Source organism: Rhea americana, unplaced genomic scaffold (assembly GCF_003343005.1).
Source record: "Rhea americana isolate MKP2758 unplaced genomic scaffold, rheAme1 scaffold_45, whole genome shotgun sequence".
Classification (NCBI taxonomy): Eukaryota; Metazoa; Chordata; class Aves; order Rheiformes; family Rheidae; genus Rhea; species Rhea americana.
The window spans coordinates 2937762-2963676 of NW_028186590.1; the positions used below are offsets into that span (position 1 = coordinate 2937762).

A 25915-nucleotide genomic window follows, 5' to 3' on the forward strand; every position below is an offset into this window, starting at 1 on the left:
TTCCCTTCCCTTCCCTTCCCTTCCCTTCCCTTCCCTTCCCTTCCCTTCCCTTCCCTTTGCACCCCTGCACCACTGTGTTGCCTGCAGGCGTGAGTATCGCAGGAGCCTGCTTTGGTGTCTCTCTCCACCCTGCCTAGTGCCAGACACCTCTGAGAAGGTTATTAAAACCTGTGGCTCAAATGGCCAATTACGCAACTTTTTTGTTCATACATTGGATAGTCTGAGAGCGACTTACAGGGGGGTCTGGAGCCTGTGAAAAATCTAATTCCAACAGTTCAGGGAGAAACATCCATTCTTGTCTTTAATTTTCTCTAGTTATTTTTTTACATCCTGCGGCAATGATTTTTACAAGGTAATTGTATGTTGTATTTCTTTTTATCAGATTTAAATTGTCTTTTGATCTCATTTTTTGTAAGGAAGGGTAAATAGGAGGCATCCAACAGGCCTTCTGATCTTTCACTAGTTTGCATACCTCTATCATGCCTTCTCATATTTGTCTTCTGACTAACTGCTGCTCAATTACTCAGTCCGTTCCCAGTACACAAGTCTTGCCATGCCTGTAGTTATTTTGTTTTGCTAGTAACTTTATATTTTTTACAGCATGATCTGATGAGCATCTGTGTTTGTCAGATGTGTATGAGAGAGAATCCATCCTGCTGTCTTTCCCTCCAGCTATCCTGAGTTATTTTTTTATCCACAACACAAGCCACTTTTTAGCACAGGTCTAGTATCATCCAGCAAAACACCTCAGATATAGCAAAGCAACTAGTTTCCCAGTGCTTGTAAGGCTTATTTTCCCTGCCATAAAACATTTATTGGACATTGTAAATGTAGTTTTTTGAGGAGAATCTGCTTGTTTTATTTGTGGTTTGTTTCTCCACTGCCTTAAGGCCAAAAATAGCCTTACAGAATAAACAGCGGGGGGTTTAGTTCTGGTGGGTGCATATTAGTAATGTAAAAGATCAATTGTTGGAAAAAGCTAATAAAGTATAAATCCATGAAAGGTTTGTAATTGAATTTAATCTTAAGTTGCAGAAGGCCTTTAGTTTTTTAAGGTTTATTGAGATAGCTGTTAATAATGTAAAGATGTTTGCCAAGGTCTTATTCAGTCCACAGGAARAGCATGTACTCAGCAGGCCTGTGAACCTTAACTGCGAACAGTGCAGAGGTGGACTGTCCCCGTTAATGTCATTATTCTTATCTGAACTAAATCAAAAATAGTGACCATAGCTACAATTTAAAATTCAATGTTGGCTGAAATATTGCGATTCTCTGCCAACTGAGAAATATATTGGCTCTATAAAGCAAAAGGTAAATAACACTATTTTGATATAATGTTTATCATCGTGACTTGATAACGTGTTCCTTGTACACATACATGTATACATATGCTTCTAGTTCATGGAAGTACCAATGAGTAGCGTTACTGAGCCATACTCAGGGATGAAATTATTGCTCTCATATGAATCTGGATTAAAAAATAACAGGAAAAAAACCTGACCCATCTTCCTCATTCTGAAATTTTATAAAGGAATATTAGTTATCATAAATAATACCCCAAAACAATTTCCCATATCGACTCTTTGAAAATATTTTTCTGTTTCCAAAATTCTTTGATGAACCAAATCTACTGTATTTGCTTAGCTTTGCTAAAAAGTGCCTTTGAGTTGTTTCCAAATTAGTTTTGTTTTGTTTTGGAGGAACATATGTTCACATTGTAAAGTAAAGAGCTTTACTCAAGGTGTACTGAAGGCAAAGGTACCTACAAAGAACAGGATTCATGTGGGGCTGACAGGAGTATTCATATTTAAGGAGGCATGGAGTAGTTCTCAACTTAGAAAGACTATATAGCTCTTTTTCTTTGGTTGAGGCATGAAATCTTCAGTCAATTTACTCTTTTTCATTAAGACAGACTGAAGAAATAACCACATAATGGCTCTGTAAACATTGGACCAGCTTAAAAACAAATGTTGTGTATTCATTTTTAGGTGAGAGGTTTTATGTTCCACAAGCACACTTGCTGAGTGTTTTTGGTTACTTGCATATTTAAGCCTGTGCCCCATAGTCTGAGATGAAATGGAGATAGGAGCCTCCAAAGAAATGTAGAAAGAAGAAATCAGAGATGAATGTGTAAAATGAAGGACCTTAGAAGTTGGAGGGGCTGAGCTATCCGGACAGTGTGGTGCATCCTTATTTTAGGATTATGGGGACATGCAAGAGAATGACCCAGCGTTGAGTGGGAAACCATTCAGAGATGGCTGCGCAGTGAGAAGGGACGTGCAGAGGATATATAACATACGGGAGGTGGAGGCTGTGGCGATAGGGGGAAAGGTTTTAGAAAACTGGATGGCACTAGGATAGTAAGTCAATCTTGAAGGATGATTTCTCTGGAATGTCGTTTTTAACTCTTGGGACCATGCAAAGTGGACTGAAACATGCTCCATGTGTCTCTGCTTGAGCAGAGTGGTGGGACTAGATGATCTCCAGAGGTTCCTTCCCACCTCAACCGTTCTATGATCCTGTGATACCACCAGCAGTCTCGCAGGAGAATTTGTAGCAGGTGCATGTGTGTGTGTGTGTGTGTGTGTGTGTGTGTGTGTGCAGGAGTGAGGAGCAGGGATTTCCCTCCTTGGTCACCGTTTGATGTACTGCGGTGGCAGCTACCCCCGGATGGCGTTTCAGGAGCTGCCACCGACTTGCACATGCCCCCCCTCGAGGACAGTCTCACCCCTCGGGCGCTGTGGGCCAAGGCCACCTTCATTTGCGGCTGCTGGCAGAGCCATCCTTGCCCCTGCACTGGAGTCCAGGCGATGTTCCAAATACTCCAGATCTGGAATTTCAGTATTGGGACACAGTGCTGTAACTAATCCTCACAGTGTTTGCAGCTTTAAAGCCCTCAAACTGATCTCTTACGACATACTTGAGATTTGATGGAGCATTGAAAATAACTGAATCATAACACATTTCGTGTTGTATTATTACATTTTATAATATTTTATATAGATTGTCTGCATCATAAATAATATTATTTATTATTTTATATGTATATTTTATCTTTTACTTTAAGTCATCTTAAATATTTTTTATCTCTTCTATTTTCTCTGTGCCAGAAAAGATAGCTTTACATGTTACTGAACTGCTTTTTTAAATAGACCCATTCTGGCTATGTAAAAATAAGATATATGCCAGAGAGAAAATATCTGTATTTGCAGGAAGTCACTTTCACTTCACATTAAAATCATTTGCTTTACTCAGACAATGCCAATACATTGCAAATRAAGACTAGAGAAGGAAAGAAGGGTTCAGGAGAGTTCATCTTTTTTGATCTTTTCACTGGAGTATTGCTCAGTTGATGGGTAAGAAAATCCAAGTTCCTATGCAAAGATCAGTTTTAGTGGACTCCTTAGAACTCAGATCAGTGACCAATGTAGCCATTTTCCATTTTTAGAAAGAAAAAAGAATGTATAGAGTGGACGTCATAAAACCTGCGTGRTTTTTTTTAAACTCATTTCAGACAGTGTTATACATTTTTGTATAACTTTTTTTTTCCCTGTGCCACTACCCTGCAGCCCCACCTTCATGGTGTTTGACAGCAATAAAATTCRGACTTCACACTCATCTGTGTTTATCTCTGAGAATTATCTTGATACACAGAACTGCTTCATTTTCCTATTTCTAAAAATACCACATTGTTTTGCATCTTGAAAGAAGATTACAAAAGCAAGAGAAACCACTGACTCTCATTTTGCTTGCAATGATAGTTAATATGGTTTCCATCCAGAGGGTGTCAGATATTTGAAAATGCAAAGACCTCTTGGCTAGAGTGACAAGAACATCTGCAAAAATCAAACAGCATCATGTATCCCAAGAATTTCCTGAAGATACCCAGCCAATTACTTTTACTAGTAGGTGATGATTAATCATAACCTGTCTGGCATCTGAGCAGAGAGATCAGGTTCCAGACCAGAAAGAAAAGCCATATTCAGACATTGCAGAAAGCAAATTCTGCTCAAGATCCTAAGCACCATTGKTTTTAGTATGCGCAAAACTCAGTGTATCTTGTTTTGCTTGGGGGTTTTGTTGTTGATGATGATGTTGTTTAGGCCTTTTTTTTCCTGCATAATTGAGTCCTTCTTCCTGTAAAATAACTCAGCTTTCTGTGGGAGGTGCAGAACTCAGTTTCCTGCCTCTCCCAACTTACACTAGAGATGGACAGGTGATATAATTCACTGGATGACTTTAAACTGTTTTTTTAAATACATAGACTAATGCTTGAGCATATTGTATTTCAGAGGGTAAAATCAGGTGATCTCAAAACACTATGTTCCCTGAGTAGTTTGTAAAAATCCAGTTTGTAGACTTTGACAGTCTTGCACATACTGAATAGTACCTTATCAATGAACAGTTCTGTTTTTTTCCAATGGGACAAATTACAAAATATGATAACATCTGTCATCTCTCTAAGYATGGTAACATCCATCATCTCTCTAATCAGAGATTTTTTTATAGATTTAACCCTAAAAGACTTTATTAAGATTTTGGACATTTTGAAGATTAAAATATTTAAAATTCTTGATTTTTGAGGTAAATACAAATGCAAAGTCACTGGGAGTTCAGCCCATATTAGACCAAATTTTGCTGCTGTAACTCTGTGAAATATACAACTGAATTCATAGCAGTGGGACTACTGACAGAGCAAAGGAACTGCTACCTGGTAAAAACATTACAATTTGCCTCTTTTAAAATTAACTATTACAATGTGCTTTAATCCTGAATTTTGTTCTTTGCCTTCTTGAACCAGTTGAGGGAAGTGGTTAATCCGTTGTTTGAAGCTAAAAGGATTTTTGCAGCCAGTTGTGATGAAATGAGCTTTTCCATTTAATGTCTTTTCTCAACAAGTGCTCAGTGGCTAATGATACAATTATTTCCCTCTCCAAATAACCCTCTATTACGGTGGTCAGAAGCTTTAAACTCTGTGAAAGTCTTTTTTCACAGGAACATGAAATACACTGAGGCCGAATACCTTAGCAGGCTATATAAAAAGGCTGCTGCTCCTCTAGACATATTTGTGTATCCAGACCTTTCTTTCGGAGTCTGGAAAAAAAAAAAAAAAAAAAAAAAGTAGTCTTATTCTGAAGTACTGTTGATAGCTTAAGTCAGGTGTCAGTCATTAGTCTGTACCTTAAACTAGTGATTTGTATCAGCTTAGGAAGAATATATTTTAGTTATGAGCTTTTTATAGTGTGATGTGCTCAAATGTAGTGCTCTGAGATGTGTATTGTGTTAACTTTGTGCTGTAGTTTCTAATTAAAATTCTAAGTACCTTTCAAAATCGATTAGCTGATACCTTCAGGCCCCTGCCAGCTAGCTGTAGAAATTATTGTAGACAAATCRGAGGGAGTTCTGAGAAGAGCGATAAACATGATGGAGCTGCTGGAATGACTGGCATACAAAGAAATATTAGAAAAACTAAAAAGCTGGTTATCTCCTCCTTACCATYGCTTACACTTCCTTGCAAGTCAGAATAAAAAGTCATGAAATGATTGTTTCTATGTAGTTGTTACTTTAAACCTGAATTAAAATTTATTTAAAATCCTTAGCACCTGAGAGTCGTTACTTGCTATGCTGCCCTGTGCTTATCACTTGGGCCGTTGTAGCTGACTGCAACTGCTGTCCAAGTAGACTCGGTCCTCTCGGTCGAATGTGGGGTCCGATGATCACGTCACAAAATCATATAGTGCTTGTTCTGATGATTTACTTTGAATTTTAAGCTAATTAATTGTCTTGAGGATTATTCATAAGAAATATCCACTACAAGAGATATTTTTTTCTCTAGTTTAGAGATAACTCTAGCACAAAATTAGACCTTAGTATAGCCCTAGGGTAGCCTAAATTTGGCTGTACTGTTGACAGTTAATTTCCTTTGTGGGTTAATAAAGCTGCAGGCTAGATAAGCCACATTCTTGAGATTTTCTGCTTATTCTTGTGGTGTTTGAGGCAGATGTGTTCTACGCTGATGTAGGTCGGTGCATCTCTGCGTTTGGCTGTGACTGAGAGCCATTGCAGTTTCCTGCATATCCTTAACAAGTATAAACGAGGAGCAGTTTTTGTGAATTTATGGCAAACGTTAACCATTTCAGTGATACAATGGTGGGCCTGAAATGACTAAATGTTGCTCATACTCTGCTGAGATTAAAAACAGGGAAAGACTTTTGCAAGATTCATTTAATCTCTCTTGGTTCTAAGCATCATTTTTATTTAGAAGGAAAGGACATGCCAACACATCAGCATTAAACACAGGCAGCAGAAGGAGCTGTCACTAGCATCTTTCTTATAAATAAGACTGAAGAATATGAAAAGAGGAGAGAGAATGTGCATTACTTTGAGCACATACATTAGCYTGGAGCAGGTGAGAGATGGTCATTAGTTACATTTTCTGACATCATCCTGACGTTCCTCCTGTAATTTTTAAGAGTTATACTGATGGCATATCAGGGCTTTTGAATTTTTTGCTATATCCAAGTAAAGTTTCTGTGTTTGATTTTTTACCTGTTCTTGTCAGGTTCTTTCACTGAGTCCATCAGCATTTGGCATTGACACACACATGGTGTTACCACAGTGTTTGTCAACTAAAAAGCCCTCTGCTAAGGTACAATTAACAAAACTTTGATGTAATCTCAGGGATTTTCTCGAGTCATACTAGATGAAAGATCTGAAATGGAAGGATTCATTGTTTGAAACTTAATTTGAAATGAAGCATTCAAAGCGAACGTTGCACAGAGCTGCCTAGAAGATCTGCAGTCTCAGGTTGGAGTTAATGAGGGAAGATGCTGTCTGCAAGGCAAGCAAAATGAGAAACATTTCTAAAGACTGAATAGCATCAGCCTCATAGCTGAGGAGATGCTTAACATTTTGTAAGATCGTACACAGGGTGTTACCTGGAAGACATCAAAGAAGTAAATGTGCTTCAGAAAATTCTGCCTTCTGATATGTTATTATAAAGAAGTTGGGAATTACACTGCCCTTGACAGCCATTGCTTACAGTTTCCCAGTGCTTTACAGCAAGTGTGAAATAAAATCTTATTCCCAGTTAAATTAATTGGAATATTACTGTTTACTTCAATAAACCTAGGATTTCACCTATAATTTACTTTCTGTGTTTGCTTTTTTTTCCCCTTGTGGTTTATGTTTTGCCACTGAAAGGGAAATACTGATAGATGTTTGTTAAAGCCTTGTTAAAATACAGAAATATCATGGAGATCTTAGCCAAATTCAGGTGGAATATAGAAGGAAGTTCAGGAGAATATTTTACTTTCCTGCTTAAAACAGGAAAGAAAGCACTTGAGGTATGGTAGATAAAAATGTGATGGAGAGAGAATCATACTTTAACTTTTACATTTTCCAGTACAGGTATGCCTACATGAGAAAACTAAGCCAGTTTAACTTATTCAGAAGCAACTTTAAACTGGTGCGAGCTTTCCTTTGGATTCTTTGATTTCTTTCCAAGAGAGCTTTATTTTGATTTATCTTACACCTGTTCCTGGCAAGTTAAACCACACTGAAATAATTGCCCGCCTGTCTTCCCTAGCTTCRAGGAAAGCAAAGCCAAGGAGGGCTGCGGCAGGAAGGGGCAGGACTGTGCTGTCAGAGCACCTGGAATGGGAAGGAATAAGGGAAGGGGCAAGTCACCATTTTTTGGTTTTTTGTTTTTTGTTTTTTTTTTTTTTTAAGAAAAAGTCACACAGGGTGTTTGAGGAGAACCAAAAAAGAATCAAAAGGGCTAAGACCCTCAATAGGAACTTTAATCATTTCTGGACCAAACTCCTAATGTTTGGGTGATCTTGCACCTTTTTAAGTCCCAAGTCTGATTAGCAGGAGTGCACACTGTTTTTCTGAATGTGTCTRTGTTGCTGATTAGCCAGTCACCACCCGCTGAAAATAGCTTTGCATTGCTGCTCTGATCGGAAGAGGGGGGACAAGCCAAATGGTCTTTGTGTTAGCAACCAGGGATATTCTTTCTTCAGCTCAGTCCATGTTGCTCACAGCTATCTGGCACACTCTGTGTGAGGTTCAGCTCCAGATAAACACCCCTAAATTTAGAAGTTTGCCTGTAGGTGTCTACATATGTGATATGTGCCCGTACTTCCGGTGTGGCCGGTCAGGACTTAGGGCTTAGCGCAGCTGAGTAAATAGAGGTGCCCACGGTTACATGATACACCCTGCTCTTCAGCTACTTCTCCTGAAGGGCACAGGCTCCCAGGTCTGTTAGCATATCTGCCAGCCCTGGTGGATGTCTCAGATACCTTAGGCCATCTCAGATGGCACTGTACAAATGCAGGCAACTGAATCAAGCCATGTGCTATATCAAACCTAGAGAGTAAGCCAGCTGAGCAGCCAGCGGGAGTCTTCCTGAGGTGTAGCTGCACCACATTTGGTTGACTTGACTTGATCTGCTTGTGCTGTACAGGGTGTCTGGACACCTGGCTCACATGTGGACGCCTAAGTTTAAATGTCTTAATACAGAATTGAATCCCACCTCATGTCTTTTTCTGATCTCCAGTGGAACTGGTGACATCTTTAACGTCTCCTGATTGGTTGTGTTGTTTCTGAATTCCTACGCAGAACCCAWCAAACGTTCTGCCTCCTATGCCGGAGAGAGATTTCTTCTGTTTCACTTCGTGGACCCATGGCTGTGGGAGCTGCAAGGCACTGGTCACTTTGCATCTAGAAGCAAATCTAGCTTTGTAGTAGCCAACTAAATAGTAGCCAGCTATGAGCCATCTGTATAGTAGCCAAAGGTATTTTAAAATGTCAGAACATAAAACAGATGGAAGGTCAATCTAGCCTAATATACTGTGTCTGACAGTGGCACTAGCCAATAATGAAAAGTTCGGGAAGCCTATAACAACAGGACAACCATACAGCTGTATTTCTCCACAATATTCTTTCAACGAACAATGATCTCTTTACCTTGGGACTCCCTGAGCCAGAAATGGAGTCTTTGTATTAATTAATTYTGAATTAAATTTTCTTTTGTGAGTTTGTCCAGTTGGTTTTAAACCACTTAGACTTTTAGCATCTTGTGACAAGGATTTCCRCAGGTTAACATGACACTCATTGAAGTACAAGTGATGCACCCTTAATAATATAGTAAGAGGGCAAAGCTGTCCATAGGTGAGTTCAGAGGAAGCCATGATGTTTGCAAGCAAGGATATTTGGACCTCAGCTTAACTGAGTGGCTAAGCAGAATGAAACAAGGCTATTTCCTACAGTATTGGAACATACTAGGGAAACAGCGTCCTGCTTGTAGGTACAACAGGTCTCTCTCACTGCTCGTTTGTGTGGACCTATTAACCTACTGGGGAAGTCCACATTTTTAGGAACTTCTCTTCGAGCAAAATGAGGAGCATTCCTACTCATCACAAGAGTAGCAAAACTCACACTGGCATGAACTTGCTTTCAGGAAGTTCTCCACTGGCAAATGTGGGTTTAGAATATACTTGCATATAAACATAAAAAAACCCCACAAAATCCCAAGAATTAACCCAGATTATTTCTTATGAAGACTCTCTAGACTTTGAAAGAAGGTCAGGAAATTAGTGATGAGGTGATAAGGAGGTTGTTCAGGCCTTTTCCACTTTCTGTATACCAGTATATCTGCCCCAGTAGTCATAAAAGATTATTATGTTCATGGGCCATCACTCTGTTTCTTTTTCTCATCTCTCTATAAATGCTATTGTGACTTAGAAGGCAGTTGACAGATTAGTTCATGCAGAACATTCAGACTCGCAGTTTGAAGCTATGACCTGAAGRAATAAATCCTAACACTTGTTGGACTGCAGAGAGCTTTCCAGGCTGCCAGCAAGAAGAATGCTTCTGAGTATCCAGCACTATATTTTTCCTTTCCAGGAAATGGTACCTAAGAGGAGTTCTGTCCAGAAATTCATTACTACATGCCTGAACCATATAGTGTTTGTTCTTGTAGGAAATTAATGTGTGTTTTTGTAAGTCCAAATGCTTCTACTGGACTCTTGTCACTAAGGCAGCTTTGTTTCTTCTTACTTTTCTTTCCTTTCTTCTTTTTTTTTTTTTTTTTTTTCTTTTTCCATTTCATAGGAAAGGTGCTATGAGGAAAGATGTGAAGGGGAAACATTCTAGTCCATCTACTGATTTGTACAGTTTGATACATAAGACTTCAAAATTCCTAGATGAGACATGACAGATCCATCAATATTGCTCCTCTTATCCATACCTTTTTAAAWTCACTGCCCCTATTCCCAACCTGGAGGCTCCTGAGGCAGTTTTAAACACCAGTCCTGACCTCTAACTCAACCAGGATTYCCAGTGCCTTGGATTCATGCCTGCTGCAGGAGGAGTCTCTTCTTTGTTGCCTCATTCAGCTCATGTACATATATGTGTTAATAATTGGTACATGGACATTAATGTTTTCTGTAATATATTTCTTTCAGACATCATTGTTCTCATCGCTTCAATAGCAGTTGTTTCTGCAAAAACTCAGGGTAACATTTTTGCAACATCAGCACTGAGAAGTCTTCGTTTCCTACAGATCCTTCGTATGGTGCGCATGGACCGAAGAGGAGGCACTTGGAAATTGTTAGGTTCAGTAGTTTATGCACATAGCAAGGTATGTAATCCTAGCTGCTGGATTTGGTTGACATCTTCACAAGATTCAACAAGAGTCTAAGGAAACAAATGGTTAGCATTTTTGAGTAGAATATGTAAAATTTCCTGAAGTAACACCCATTATAACAGACATTAACACAGATATGTCAAGCCATGTTAAACATTAACAGTTTTTAAAATACACTGAAAATGTTGGTCTTGATATGCTGCTGTAATTATAGATACATTTGTGAGTTGGTAGAGTGTCAACTCTATAGGAATAGATTTTAGTATATTGATTGTATAGGAGTAGATTTGGTCTATTTTTAGAGAAAATTTGCATGAGTAGGGAAGCACTTGACTTTTAACTGCTCAGAGTATATAGATCTTTTAAGTGTGTCTTCCTTAAAATGGCATTCTGTTAAGTCTTTTAGATGGATATTGATCTCTGATTTCTTTTATCTAGGAATTAATCACAGCCTGGTACATAGGATTTTTAGTACTCATCTTTTCATCTTTCCTGGTTTATCTGGTGGAAAAGGATGCAAACAACCAGTTCTCTACGTATGCAGATGCTCTCTGGTGGGGCACAGTAAGTATAGAAAAACAATTCACATTGGTTAGCCAATATGCTACAATGCCTTTCACCTATTGTTCATCTTAACTTAGCAAGCTGTTCAGCAAATTGTTTTCTCTAGCAGAAAACTGGACTGAGAAGTTCCTTTCTCCAGCTGTTCATTTGCACATCCATATTTCATTTTTGCCCATCATACAGAGTAGCTGTTTATGAGTTTCTGCTGCAGACCAAATCATTGAACCTCCATGAGGYCCATGATTTTGACCTAGATTCTTTTAATAATACAATTCATAATATGATCCCACAAAGAACTGCCTTGATCCAAGTGAGAGGGCTGTAAGGTGCAGTGCAGGAGGAGGAACAAGCATCAGGAAAGAGACAGAAAATTCTTAATGCGGTTTTACAGTGAAAGAAAATGTGTAATCAAACTACATCATCAGAGTGATGTTGATTCTCCCGCCCCTATACCTTGAGCACAAAAAACAAGAATAAATACTCCCACTYTGGTTCAGCAATGTTCTCCAACCACTTTTACAGGTGTACAGCCCAAATTTAGTTGACTATTTAAGCTCATGTTTAACTTTTAAATCAATTGCATTTACTTCATTCAAGTCTGTGAGATCTAAGCACATGCCTGATTGCTTTTTTGAAAGGAAGAGGATTATATGGATGCTTAAGCGTTGAAATGAGTTAGGCTTTAAGTGAACAATGAAGAACTAGGTGCAACTGGTTTTTCATATGTCATAATGTGTAGTTTTTTTGTTTCCATGGGAATTAAAATGCCCTGTAGTAAGCTAGACTCTTGTCCCATGCTGCACTATGTGGCACTCACTTAGGCAGCTCGAGAAATCTGCCCCAGCAAAGCCTGTTGCAGAGCTATTGCCAGGTGGCATAAAACTGCTTTTTTCCCCCCGCTCTGATGCAGCAGAACAAACACTGTGAGCTCTAGCAATGTGTGGAGAGTGAAGTGATGCCTGCGAAATCGTTAATGCTGACACAACCCAGAGCACTCATTAGTTTTTCTGGGATAAGTGCAAGAGCCGAACCAGCTTTTGCCACCACTTCTCAGAAGTGAGATGTAGAAATGAAGCTTTCTCACCTCAGACCTCTGCTGACAAGACTTTGCCTGGACTTAGGAGCATTCACAGATTCAGACCATGTGAAGAGGGACTGTGCAAAAGCATTTCCCAAAATGCTTTGAATCCTCAAGAAATACTTCTAAYGTGTTTTGTTTGTATTTTGGGCAAAGATCATTTCCTACTATTAGAACTTGTTCATATGAAATTTGTTCAGCTAAGGATTAATAATTTGTGACTTGTCTTCCCTTGAGAGTGTTTTTGATTTATCAGTAATAATTGGGAGCTTAGAAAAGCCAGGCCAGCTAGCTCTTATTGCACATCTAAAAAAATACAGAAATATTTTTCCTGAAGCTTGTTGCTGTAGAGCATCAAGGCAGACCTCTAATAAAATACRTATTTTTATCCTGCAATCCAAATGCATGAGATTCAAATTGGCTTAAACCATCAGAGCAGGTTTTCCCCTCAGTTACACCACTGCAATTTATTTTGTGATATAACTGATAGTAGGACTGGACTCGTCCAGGAGGAGCTTCACTTCCCTGAAAAAAGCGGAGGTCCATCCAGGTTTGGGCTAAACCTTCTGGCCGGTCTGCACGGCCATCATTGCATAGCTGGTGGCTCGGGACCCCGTGGACAGGGCACYGGCTCAGGCAGCCCGAGGACGCGCTCTTTGGCCTCTCTATTCCCCAAGGAAACACCCTTTCCTCCMTGCAGAGCCCTGCAACACGGGGAGTTTGGGCCAGGTGCAGGAYTGGGCTCCCCTGCGAGCCGGAGGCAGTGGGGAGACACGTACGCACGAGGAACGGCGAAGTCACGGGAAGTCCAGACCTCGCTCCAGGCTCATGTCAGAGCCAAGTCCTTCTCCCTGAGCAGATCTAGCTGTAGAAATGAGATCTTTGTTTGATAATTTGCTTCTCCGCTCCCTGCTGTCTGCTGGTTTTTAAGGAAAAACCCTGCTAAGAAATAATCGCTGTATAAAATGGGGCTTAAAATATTTTGTATACTTTGAAGTGAAAATGTATGACTCATAGGTCAGATAAGTTGTGCAAACTGAGAAAATAGGAATCTTTTCTTGACATCAACAGGAAAAACAACAAATTGTAATCAAAAACCTGAAAACAATATGTATTGTACATTTTTTATATTTTTTCTTCTTTTCCCCAGTGTGTGACATGAATACATTTAAATTCTTAATGTGCTTGAGTGCACAAAGTCACTGAAAGTCAGTATTCTTCCTTACCTGTTATCTTTGCCATTTTAATAACAGTATTTTTTTGTATAATATGTAAAACAGTATGTGGGAAATGCTTAACGTGCCTCTTAGTCATGATTGTTTTTACTGCCAGGGTAACCCACATACAGATTTTGAAAAGGTCGGATTGTATGGCATTCTAGGGGAAATCAATGCTTAGTGTCATTGATTTGTTTATTTGCAAAAGTTGCTCTAACTTAAATCATAGAGTATCTACCAAATCCCAGACTGAATTCTGTGAAATTTCTGAGAAAAAGCAATACATTGAAGTCAGTCGTAAATAGCCATCTTAAATTCCATGCTTTTACAAASAGTTATGCCTCTCTTATAAGACCAAACCTAGCATGCAGTATTTAACCTTTTCATTAATTCACATTATTTGAGGGCCATGTTTTGCTATGGTCATTTCACAGTCTCTGGTTTTGAAGCCCATAGTTTTACACTGAAACTAGAGGCAGAATATGGTATACTAATTTGCATATGAATACCGTACTGTGTTTGCAATTACACATTGTACTGTGCAACCTGCAGTTTCAACATCATGTTAATGTTGCTATTGGGTATATTCTAATGGCTGGAGTCCTCCAGTGCTGCTCAACACAGCTTAAAGTGTTATGAAGAGTCCAAGTTCAGAATTTATTTAGGTAGGGAAGCTAAATTCATTTAATAGAATGAAGTAAGCAAACTATATGCAAACAAAAAGTCCATTCAAAGACTTAAGTTTTTCATAATCAAGGTATGCTTGATTTTCTGAGACCTGTTAGATTAGCTAGGACTGAGTGTGTCTATAGCAACATTCAGTTTGTACATTAATTAGTTCTACCTGAAAATGTCGTTTAGACTCCTGTCTGTCTGACACATTTGATATGATTTTTCTTAAAATGTGACCATTTTCTAGTAGTATCCAGCATTTACAATTGGATGAAGAATGGCTGTGGCACTCCATGGTGACCTGTAAATGAACAAAACTTACAATGATTAGTATTACTACGGTTATTAGCTCAAATGAATTAATAGTGATGTTATATATCCCATTTAATGTGATGATAGTAGGAGCAAACTTAGTATTTTCAGTTAATTAATGTCAGGTAAAGATTCCAAAGGTAAGTACTGCTAACAGAACATTCAATACATCAGAAAAAAATATTGGAGTATCCTGGGTCCTATCTCGTCTGATTGGAGGCAATTAGGTTATATAATCTCACTCATTATTATATTATCTCACTTACTATTAGCATATTTATTAGCTCTAGCAATGAGATATAATGTAAGGACAGCACTGTCTTTGTGATTTTTGAGTCTAGCTAGGTGACACTGCCTTTCTTGGCTGATTTGTCCAGACAACTCATTTACAGAAGCAACCCAAATAGAGCATTTTGCATCTGATATGRAAGACAGGAGTCCTCTAACCCACATAACTATGTAGGAGTTAGCCATGTGATTCAGTTACTTAAACACAGGCATATAGCACCATGGAAGATCAGCTGGACTTCCAACCGACTGGAGAGCTGCATCATCCTGCCACTGGTCCCTACTGAGATGCCCTAGGGCGTCTCAGATGGCACTCGAAATCTATTTTGAGACTAGCCACAGTGAAGTTGTAGGTTTTAGGACAGGATGAGTTAACTGCTGGAGGAATCTCCCTCTCCCTTTTGCAAGTCTGGATGACCAGGCCAGGCTAAAACCTAAGCACTGAAATGCTTCAAGTTAGGCGAGATGAGTTCTAGCCAAAGAAACTCCAGCAGTTGCTTTCAACTTGTCAAGGTGTCCCATTGCTGGCCTAGCCTAGGGAGCTTCGGTAGACGTGACAGGTAGACAGYGGTGCTGTCAGGCCTACAGCAGACACTGACAGAGAGCTACGGGATGCTTGAGCCAYGCATCAGGGTGTTTCTCTGGTTAACCAGGGAAAGCACCCTGCTACCCCAGTCGCCCTGGCCATGGAAGCTGGCTTCCCTGGCGTGGTGTGGTCAGAAGAGCAGGTTTGTTTTGTTGTCCTGATTTAGGCTGTGACAATCAGAGACATGGCTGCCCAGCAGGTATACTCAGAAAGACATGACTTTCACACTTTAGTATCGCTTTTCCCATTTCTAAATCCTCCTTTTCACTACCTTCCTTTTTGCCACCCCAGTCTCCTTCCAGATAAACAACCTGCCCCTAATTACTTTTTTCTTTGTTTGTCCCAGTTTTGYTACATCTATACCCAGCTTTTATATTTCTGATACTTGTCTGTATATGGTATTACTGGTGCGGTTGCCTAGGTGCTGTTGGCCTTTCAAGATTGTACTCCCATAAAGGTCCCCAATATTCCTTTCCAATTATCTTTGAACTTTGGCCATTTCTCCCTTAGCCACCTGTGAGATCYAGCCATCCCTCATAACTATCCCCATGCTATCGGTAGCTTTTGTCAGCTTCTCACATTATCTGTCACGTCTGGCAATTTCTCAAGTTGCCATGGTCTCATGTCCAGCAGTTTTCCACATTCAGTTAGCTTACCCCCAGGGTTATGCCAATCAAGGCCTAGTCAGTGGCTTAGTCATTTGTCTGCAGCCCTAACAAAGACAATGAGGTTTATTCCTGAACCAGACCTTGAAGTTGAGTGAGAAAATGCTTTCTTGGTTGTGGACCAGAGAAATATAAAGGGAAAATCAAATCCATTTGTCTAGTCTTGAGTAAGATGATATGGCACAATGCTGACAGCTGTATGCCTACATGAAGACTATSTAGTCTACTTGGATAAAATAGCTCAAAGTAAGCAGGGACCCAGTGATATTCTTACTCAAATCTTATTCAGATCAGTCTTGATACTATCAAGTCTTCAGGATCTAAAAARAATGGAGAAAGAAAAGCTTTAATATGGTCATTATCTTTGTGGAAATATTACAAAGATATAGTTTATGTGGCTCTTGTTTSTGGATCGGTCTCAGATGTCAAACTCCAAAGGCTCAATTTTATCTGAAGTTTCTTCAGAAGGCTGGTAGGTGGTAATATCATTAATATGCAGATGACACTTAGTTCTGTTTCCTTCTTGTCAACTCAAGCAGGAGGTATCTCTGTACTTTGCAGCATCTGGCGGAGATAGGGAGCTGGATGGAAGCCAGGGAACTRGGCTCGTTCCAGACCTTCGAACTGCTTCACAGTGATCGGCCTGGAAATGAGTTTTGAGGAACTTTTATTCAGGGATTCATTTATTCAGATGCTTCATTACTCTGTAGGTCTTAATAGCTTCAAACTGTTCTGCACTTCCCTATAATGAGAAGAGCTGGGAATACCCTGTACTGAAGACAAAAGAAAACCAAATCAAATGCTTTTGTCAGGTCAAGAGTGTGGTTACATGAGCTCACCTCTGCCAAAGAAAAGGGAGATGCATTCCCACGTTCCTTCCTTATTGCCCAGTCTCAGCAACACGTTTCCTCTGACTACCTTGTGCAGGCTCTAGTGCTTGTTAGATAGCTCCGTGAGTACATTCAGCTCACAAAAATAACAGAAATGAACAACACAAAAAYGTGGATAATTCTTACCTGTTTACCAGGCTACACTGGCTCTCTGAAGGATCATGCAAAAGCCAGGAAAAGGAGGTAGGGCAGGGAAGCAGAGAGGATTGAGGAGAGAGAGTGACAGCTGATGTGGCAGCAAGAAGCTAGTTGGCTCAGGTGCCTTGGAGCCACCAAAAATGGCCTTTATTACAGGTGAGAGCTGTGATGSCTCCAGGCTAACATTGCTAAACTTGAGACTTGTCAGCCACTTGAAAATGCAGCTACAACCTTAATTCAGCTGATTCTCTTTCAGTCACTATGGTGTTCTCAGGATAAATTCCACCCACAGTTTGTTCCCAACAATGCGAGTAATTAAAGGCACTGTTTAATATCTACAAGGCCCTAAACAGTTGAAATCTGATTACCTCAAAAAGACTTTCCTTCTTTTGTCCTGTGGTGACCCCTGYATTAAATAGAATTACTTTGGCCATCTTTGCTAGGAATTAATTCTGAGGAAGCTGGAAGCAAAGTATTGTCTTAGAAGGCATTTTTCTGAAGAATTAATTTCTGCCAGAATATTTGCTGAGCCTGAACTTGCCCACATTTGGTACATYATGTAAAATAATTCTCTTTGCCTAAGTCCTCCACAAATAACAGGCCCTGGAATCCTTGGCATTTGGCCTATTGTTGTCTATCTTTGTCTTTTAGCGTTGTGTGCTGCATCTGGGCGTGCGCCATTCGGCGTTCCAGCTGGACTTCAGAAATCCACAGCTCAGTGTCTGTGCTCGTGCTGCTTGCTTGAGGCATGGGGATTTGAACTCCCCAAGAAGAAAGTACAGAGAAGTGAATTTCTCCTGCTGGACCACTCCCAGAGTGTGGGACTGCCACACTTTTCAAGCCACAAGGCACACAACTTGTCTGGAGGGCATTTTCTTGGGTTGGTGAAGCCCCCCAGCCACGTGCAAACATGAAGCCATAATCATATGGTTTGTTTTGCCTTTGAGATATGCTCAATTTAACCACAATCAGGCAATGTAATCCCAGTGGCATTTGGATTACGTACCGCACTTCTATGTGGCTCAATTAATTGTTGATAATAACAGGTCTCTTTTCTGGAGAGCCACCCTACCCGTATTGAATTCAGCCATAATCTCTAATGTTGCTGTACCACAGTGGTGCACATTTGAAAAATCTATATGCTACATGCCTTTGGTTACACTCTCCACCTGAGAAGGAGTGATGCAGGGATTACAGGTGCCCTCCTGTTTCCTTTTGACCYGTCTCCACACACATCTGAGCTAATATTGTCCAGTAGCCTGAAATCCCTTCTGGTGCTGGGTAGTTTTCTTTGCATCTTCATGGCAGCAGTGGTATAGGTATGTCTGACTTTGTCATAAGGAAGAGGAAGGGACCAGGAACTTCTTAAGGTTCCTTTCAGCTTTTGATTGTGGTCTTTCTGTTTCAGAAGATGATCTAGCTCAAATTCTTGCAATGAGTTTCTAGAAAATGCAGCTCCTCTTGCAATTCCATTGACTTTATCTTGTCTGTGAACTACAACATCCTTTTAGTCCTATTATATTTCTGCAGTATGATCTTTGTAAAATATCATGTTTATGTAGTTGTGCAAATACCTACAGTTTATTGTATGTTTTTACTGAAAATAGGTGGAACACCTTTACATGTACTGAAAAGGACATTTTTTCTGCTTAGACTTYGAGATCACAGACCATCTGCTTTATTATTTTTAAAATTTATTTATTGGGTTTTGGGGTATTTATCTCATATTTATTTTTTATCTCAGTTTTATTCAGTTACAGACAGTATTGAGTCTTCATAGAAAAATGTACTCTTATCAATATATATTTCTTTTCTTTTAGAAACAATTTTGTATATTTCATGTGTTGCGGTGAATGATTACTTAGTGGAAATRGTGTTTCATGCAATGTATTTTATCTCTAGCTAATCTATCACGGACTTCAGTAATCCATGATGTTCATTCATTTGTTTTTAGATCACCTTGACAACCATTGGCTATGGAGACAAAACTCCTCTTACTTGGCTTGGAAGGTTGCTCTCTGCAGGATTTGCTCTCCTTGGCATTTCTTTCTTTGCACTCCCTGCTGTGAGTATCCTTACAACATTTGTAAAACTTCATAGAAACCTTAGTAGTTCCTACTGCTGTTACGATACGAAAAGCTGAAGGAGGCTGTCCACATGAAGAGCAACTGTTTAATGCTTTTTTCTCTCTGACAACACTGGTGAAGTCCAAATGAAAGGACTGAAGCTGTTTCTGTCATTGCCTGACATTTTGTGAGGCTGGCAAGAACAAATCCTAAATTAGATAGTATAAGGATGTATACTTAAGGATATAATGTAAGGATGAAATTCCTTTCTTTTCTTGTGAATTGTGACTCATGTATTACTGCTTTCCTTTTAGTATTTTGAAATAACTCAACTGATACGTTTTTCTGAATTAGATTATACTGAAAAAGGTGGAATATTTCTAACGTGTTCTCTGGTCTGACCATGTTCAGACTACTAATTTACAGCAGCAGAAGGCATTAAATCAAGAAAAATTTAGCATAGTTGAATGCAAAAATGCAATTATTGTTTTCTGTGGATTATAATAAATAGACATGACAGTTTATTTTTAGTACTTTTATTAATATTAAAGAGACTTTAATGCAAATAGGAATCATCTAATGACTAAGCTCCAGAAATAACATTTAATTTTTGTGAGTGTAATATCCAACTGTGAAAGACTGAATTTCCTTTCTTTTTTTTAAGTGAGTATTGAAAAAGCATGATATCAGAAATGACATTTCTATTTTGTTGTATTACATCAAGCACAATACATGTGGAAAATCAGTATTTTAATACTGAGATTCRTTATCTATAGATCATTATAAAATGTATGTTGGAATAATACGTTTGTTTTGAACCATATAGACAAACCAATATTAGAAGTCAGCATTTGCCAACAGTACTGAATCATCTAGAATACTATATTCATTTCTTATTCTAAGTACAGAGATTATTTTAGTATCTCTGACATATCACAATGTATTATAATTATAATACATTACCTATTTGTGAATCTTGACATTTAATGGCAGCTACTGTAATTAATTCTCTTTGTTACCTAGTCACCACTAACAGGAAAGGTAGTCTTAGCAGAACTACTAGGGAGTAAATGTACTGAATATGTGAAAATAAATAACTTTGCTTATTAGAGATGTCAGAACTTTCATTTCTCATGTCTTATCTATATACAGGTATTCATTTTCCTAACATACACTTCTGTGTTGAATCAGTTCATAAAAAAAAAAGATGGGTAAATTTTTTGTGCATTTCTAATTTTACTTTATCCTGACTAACAGTCAAGTGGAAGTATTCTTGCTTATAATGCAGACATGTCCAGGAGATATATTACACTCCTTGCAAGCTGAGGGAAACATTTTCAGCCTTTGGGTCTATCCGCAGGAGTCCAGTTTTTCTGACATATTCAATGATAAAGAAAAGCCAAAAGGGGAGAGGTTTCATTGCCAGCTTTTTTCATAGCCTGTAAATCAACAAGGGTGATAATTTGGGTGGGAGTGAGAGGAAATGGTCTTAACCTGTTAAGCAAGGTGTATTCTAACTTTTCTAAAGGCAAAAGCACAAACACTGAGCAGCAGCGTCGCGTAGCACAAATCCAAGCGATGGTTAGGATAAGCTGCCAGTGGTAGCACCACAGATGGGTTYGCTTTAGTAGGGAGTCTCCTCGCTGGCTATGAACAGGCCCCCCTTCTAAGCCCTGTACTGTAATAAATGTGTTTTCTGAAGTAATTGTATCAAACATCATCTTCACAAAGCCTTTGCAGTTRATTATGGGCATGGGTTGAAAATACTACCTGCATAATGATAAGATGGTGTATTGTATTGCAGGGCATCCTTGGCTCAGGATTTGCATTAAAGGTGCAGGAACAGCATCGTCAGAAACACTTTGAGAAAAGAAGGAATCCGGCTGCCAGTTTAATTCAGGTAAATATAAAATCAATGAAAAGATAATAGCAGGTGATTTAAAGTACATGTTGGAGCAAGTTTTATCATTTCAGGTTGGAAAGTTTTGGGGGAATAATGTTTAATGGATTGAATAGTTTCATGAAATAACTTTGTTCAACAATTGGCATGTTTTTATAATTCCATATACAGCACTTCTGTATGTGATTCATGAGTCCCATCCATGCTGAAGAGACCGAGTAGAGGATGTCAGCTGCATGTCTTCTTGCTTGCTGCAGTTAGCAAATTACTTGCAAATACAGAATTGAACCCTAGACAACCATACCAACAACGGACAGCAGAGCACTCTTGCCTATATTACATTACTTTTCACTACTAGAGTGTTGAGAGTGCTCTACTGAGTGATACACTCRGTGAAAATGAGGTGTCCTGTACAGAGAATTGCTTTCAAACATTCAAATCAAAAGGTAGAAACACATTTTGGACTCTAGCAATTCTGAAATGTCTGAAACTGTCTGAAATGATTTCAGGTAAATATTGACAAAATGGTGGAGGTCAACATTTTAGAAAAAAAAAAAGTAAAAGTAACATGATATTTGCTAGTTTAAACTAGCTACTTTAAACAGCTAGTTTAAACAGCTACTTTGTAGCAATTTGTTTTCCTTAACTTGCAGTCATAGAATTCCATCTTGAGGTTAAAGTTTAGTGGACAGAGAAATCAGATACAATAGATCTAAGCTTTGACAGGTAGTTTATTTTATTACCATGTGGCAGTYCAACCAAAGAATTTGTAAAACAGCCTGCTAAATAGATTAAGAGTAGCAGCTGACCGACTAATCTCAAAAAATGAATCTAGTAGGAAGAAGCATCAGGAACTGAAGACATTTGTGGTGGGATCCCAGGAGTGTGAAGGGTGAAGGTTGTTCAACATATTCATTAATGATCTTGAAATTAATGTGAAATTGTTGCTGGAAATATTTGCTGATGGCGGAAGGCCTGGCAAAGTGTTAAAGAGAAGGTGGGGATTTGGGAATCCAAGAGTGGTCTGGATGGATCAGGCTGGAAGGATTCCAATCAAATGASTTAGTATACCACATACAAAACTGTAGATCAAGGAACAGTAAATTCTGGCTATCAATACAAGRCTATATCCTAATATTAGTGACTCTGGAAAAGATTTGATCAACGATGAGAAAGACAGAGGAGAAGGAGTAAGGTGAGGGGAAGGATCAAGTGCTTCATAGAAGTCCCCAGCATGTTACTCTGACAAGTCTTATTACTGTCCTTAGATAAAGAACCGGAAGTGCAGTAAGTAGAAAGCGGCTCRTATTACCGCTGTGCATGGTGATGCTGGTACAGAAATGCTACATATCAACTCAGCAGCCACGCTTTGTAAATGAGGCTGGATAACTGGAGAAAGAAAAGGAAACAATTTGAAAAAATGAGCCCAGGACTGGAGAACTTCATGTTCAGAAGCACTGGACTTCATGTTCTGAAATGCAGGATGAGTCTGAACTGCGTATCATAACATACTGTATCAGTGCCCAAGTATTTTTAAAGGGGCTATTGTGGGTATTGGCAAGAAGCTACCATAGAAATAAGTACACTGTAGTTTATCAGGATAGCAACTATTTTCTGATCATTTACTCTGTAGAATTACTCCACGTTAACTTCTGTTGCCATAGATCAACTGTTTGCCAGAGCCTATACCTAGCTTAAAGATAGCTAAGGTATCACTGTAGRATACCGAACTGTGTAACACAGACATACTTTTCTCAGTTTGTTTAGGTCATAAGAAATATTTAGTGTGAATATTATTTGAACATAAAAGTCCAGAGAGAAAATGCTGGAAACTGCAGGACTACTTAATGTAGCAGATGGAAACAAAAAATATCTCTGGTTATAAGCCAAAATCAAACAGTTTTGTATTAAAAATAAGGCACAGTGAGAATGATTAACCAGTGGAACAGCTTAAAAAGTGGCGTATTCTTCATCTGCTGCTGAAGACTAGATGTGTTCCTGCAGGCATTTCTGAGGTGTTAGACTCAATAGCAGAACACCTGGGTGAAATGTAATGGCTGGCAGTATACAAGAAGCCAGACTAACTCACTTAGCTCTTCATTCTGGCCTGAAACATCCTGCATAACATGGTAATACATTTGATATTTCTTCATTTTATTGCAAGTTCAATGATAGCAACAGAATCTGCCTGTTTGCAGCTGAGCAATTTTTAAACCTATTGTCAGTTCAAGGAGTCTAACTTTCTGAAGTACATTGGGGTTTAGAACTAGTTTARAATGGGGACAATACCGAGACTACTTTGGCTTTTTTATGCATATATATATATTTAATGTTAAACATTGCTAAATGAGAACTGGATTTTTTTTCTCTTTATACAAATATAAAACACTAGATAGAGTAAAAAAATGGAGAATCAGGCCTAAGATTTCCATTCTTTCATGCAGGATGATACCACAAATATCAGAGCAAAGGGCCTGGAGAGCCCTTTCAAGAAGTGCTTAACCAAGATCACCCTTYGACGTCTGTTGGATTTAGCCCCACTGAAGTTTGTGGTTGATACTTGCCAAAGTCTGTTCCTATACAGCAGGCCAGTGTGTTATGGGAAGAAAGGGAGAAAGGCAAGATAGCTAAGAAAATTTAAAAGGTGTCAGCACAGATACTTAGCTAGTACATAATAATATAGTTATGCTGACATCAGGGAAACTGTACCAGTTTGTTGAACTGAAGATACGTCACTATCTACATGCAGTTATAAAGCTAAATGGTGAAATCTAAATTCAATACTCTACTTTGGTATTCAGTGCTCTACTTTGGTCTCTCATCTTTGAAATTATTTATTTCACAGTTTTAAACATTCCACAATATTTCAAACCACAGAGAATATTTCACTTCTCTTCTAAATGCTTTTTGTCTGGTTTTCAGTATCATTTACAGAATGTATTACAACACTTTACCTCAAACTGCAAGTGTTTGTGGGTTTCCCTGGCGAGATTTTCACAAATAAATCACTGCATTGTTTATTGAGCACCTTTATAGGCCGAATATCTTTCAGGACTTCCACCAAGCTCGTAACTCTTACTCTACCATGTTATGATTCAGAAAAGTTTTGCTAGGTTTTCACAGCTAGCAATATTTACTTAGACAGTGTGATAGGTCACATCCAGTCTGAGCAAAATCGGCTCTCTCCATAATCAGTGCGGTGGCATTGTCACTTCATGTTCTTGGTTCCTTTGTGCTTTTCTATTGTTTCCCCATACTAGGCTACTTGGCGGTTTTATTCTACTGATGCCAGCCGAACAAACCTGACAGCCACCTGGCGATATTATGAAAGTATTCTTCCTCCCCTCAGGCATGTATCAGTGCTATGAATGATAAAAGAAAGCCATGACTTGTATTGGTTACTAATCTGCTTTTCAATTTTTTGTTTCATCCCCTGCTCCCTCTTGCCTTGTTTTTCTTTTTTTATCATATATCCTGCACGTAGTGTGTATGGCGTAGTTATGCGGCTGATGAGAAATCGGTTTCCATTGCTACCTGGAAGCCTCATTTGAAGGCCTTGCATACCTGCAGCCCTACAAAGTAGGTACAAATATAGCAGCTGGTGCTGTTCTTGATGTCTGTTCAAGCTTTTAGAGAATTAGTCTTTGTCTGTTTTGTCTGGTTTTGTCTTCTCAAGTCCTCTCATTAAAAACTTCAACTAATAGATCAGACCAGTATTATCTAGGAGCCTAGTACAGTGGGACAARTACAAATCTTTTCCATTTATCTGTGAAATATATCACTGAATGTAGACACTAGAAATATTCCTCCCCCCCTAAAAAAATCATATATCAAGGTTAATATTTTACTACTATCCATGCTCCTTACCAGTAGCRCTTTAGTAGCAATCAGCACTCAGTAATAATCGCAGCCTCCATTCAAAGTTCCTMCTACATACTCCTGGTAAAGATGTATTGTTATTTATAACAGACTTGTAGAAGAACACACCTCCTGGAGAATGCTACTTACTACCTGAGTAAAAAGGGCTCCCTTMAATTTTGAAACTTTAGATCCTGAAGAGAATTCTGATGTGAATCCACGTCACTCCATGTAAAACACCAGTTTGTCCCAGTTGAAGGTCGGGGCTGAAAGGCTGTGCCTGGTCTGAAGGACCAGGGAGCCCGTCTCACTGCCACCGCACGTCCTGAGAGCACCCCGGATGCAACCCCTGCCGGTCCTCCTCTTGCCTCTCCCCCAAACCCTGGTTTCCATGGGACAAAAAACATTGGCTGCTCTTCTGCTAAATGTGCTTGATCATGGACCTGGGCTGAGGGGAAGGCATTGAAAAGAGCACCTTCCTCTTGCTGTAGAAGTGGCCTTAGTGACCCAAAGCAGGCTTACCTGGAGGCTCAGTCCCTAATCATTTGTCCCATGGCATGCACATCTCTTTGTCCCGTCACTTTTGTGTTAAAGATCCACAATCTTTTTAAGCAAATAGACTTTTGAATGGGATTTTTCCTTTTATCARTTCAAATCAATATATTTATTAGCTTGGTTCCAGATTGTCTCCAAGGAGGAAAGATAAGATTAATACAGAGCTCATTCCTTAAGTTCATTAGTATTTTTATATTTTTTGCCCAGYCTGTACCTAGGTGTAAGGCTATAGCAGCAGCTCTGCCTTTCCAGGGAGGAGAAAACCTTATGGCATTTAGTGTTTCCTTAGGGGAAATTACACCCTCCGTTAAATACACAGTCAGTGGAAGATAACCAAAAAGACCTGATGTCACAGTTTGACAAACAAAAAAATACATTAATGTATTTTTTTATTTGTAGTTTGGGTGAGAATTCACAGAGCATTGGCAGTCCAAGACATTTCACTAGTTCAGAAAAAGATTTACCAGAAGGTGGT

The 25915-nt window shown here is 39.1% G+C and overlaps 1 protein-coding gene across 1 annotated transcript in view; it reads left to right on the forward strand.

The window, feature by feature from the left end:
- KCNQ5 (potassium voltage-gated channel subfamily Q member 5) overlaps positions 1 to 25915 on the forward strand; it is a 304096-nt gene that overhangs the window by 241939 nt on the left and 36242 nt on the right. Inside the window, exons 5-9 of the mRNA XM_085316085.1 lie at positions 10470 to 10645; positions 11090 to 11215; positions 19016 to 19126; positions 20932 to 21027; positions 24512 to 24606. Coding sequence (XP_085172211.1) covers positions 10470 to 10645; positions 11090 to 11215; positions 19016 to 19126; positions 20932 to 21027; positions 24512 to 24606 — 604 coding nt within the window. The remainder of the gene's footprint in view (positions 1 to 10469; positions 10646 to 11089; positions 11216 to 19015; positions 19127 to 20931; positions 21028 to 24511; positions 24607 to 25915) is intronic.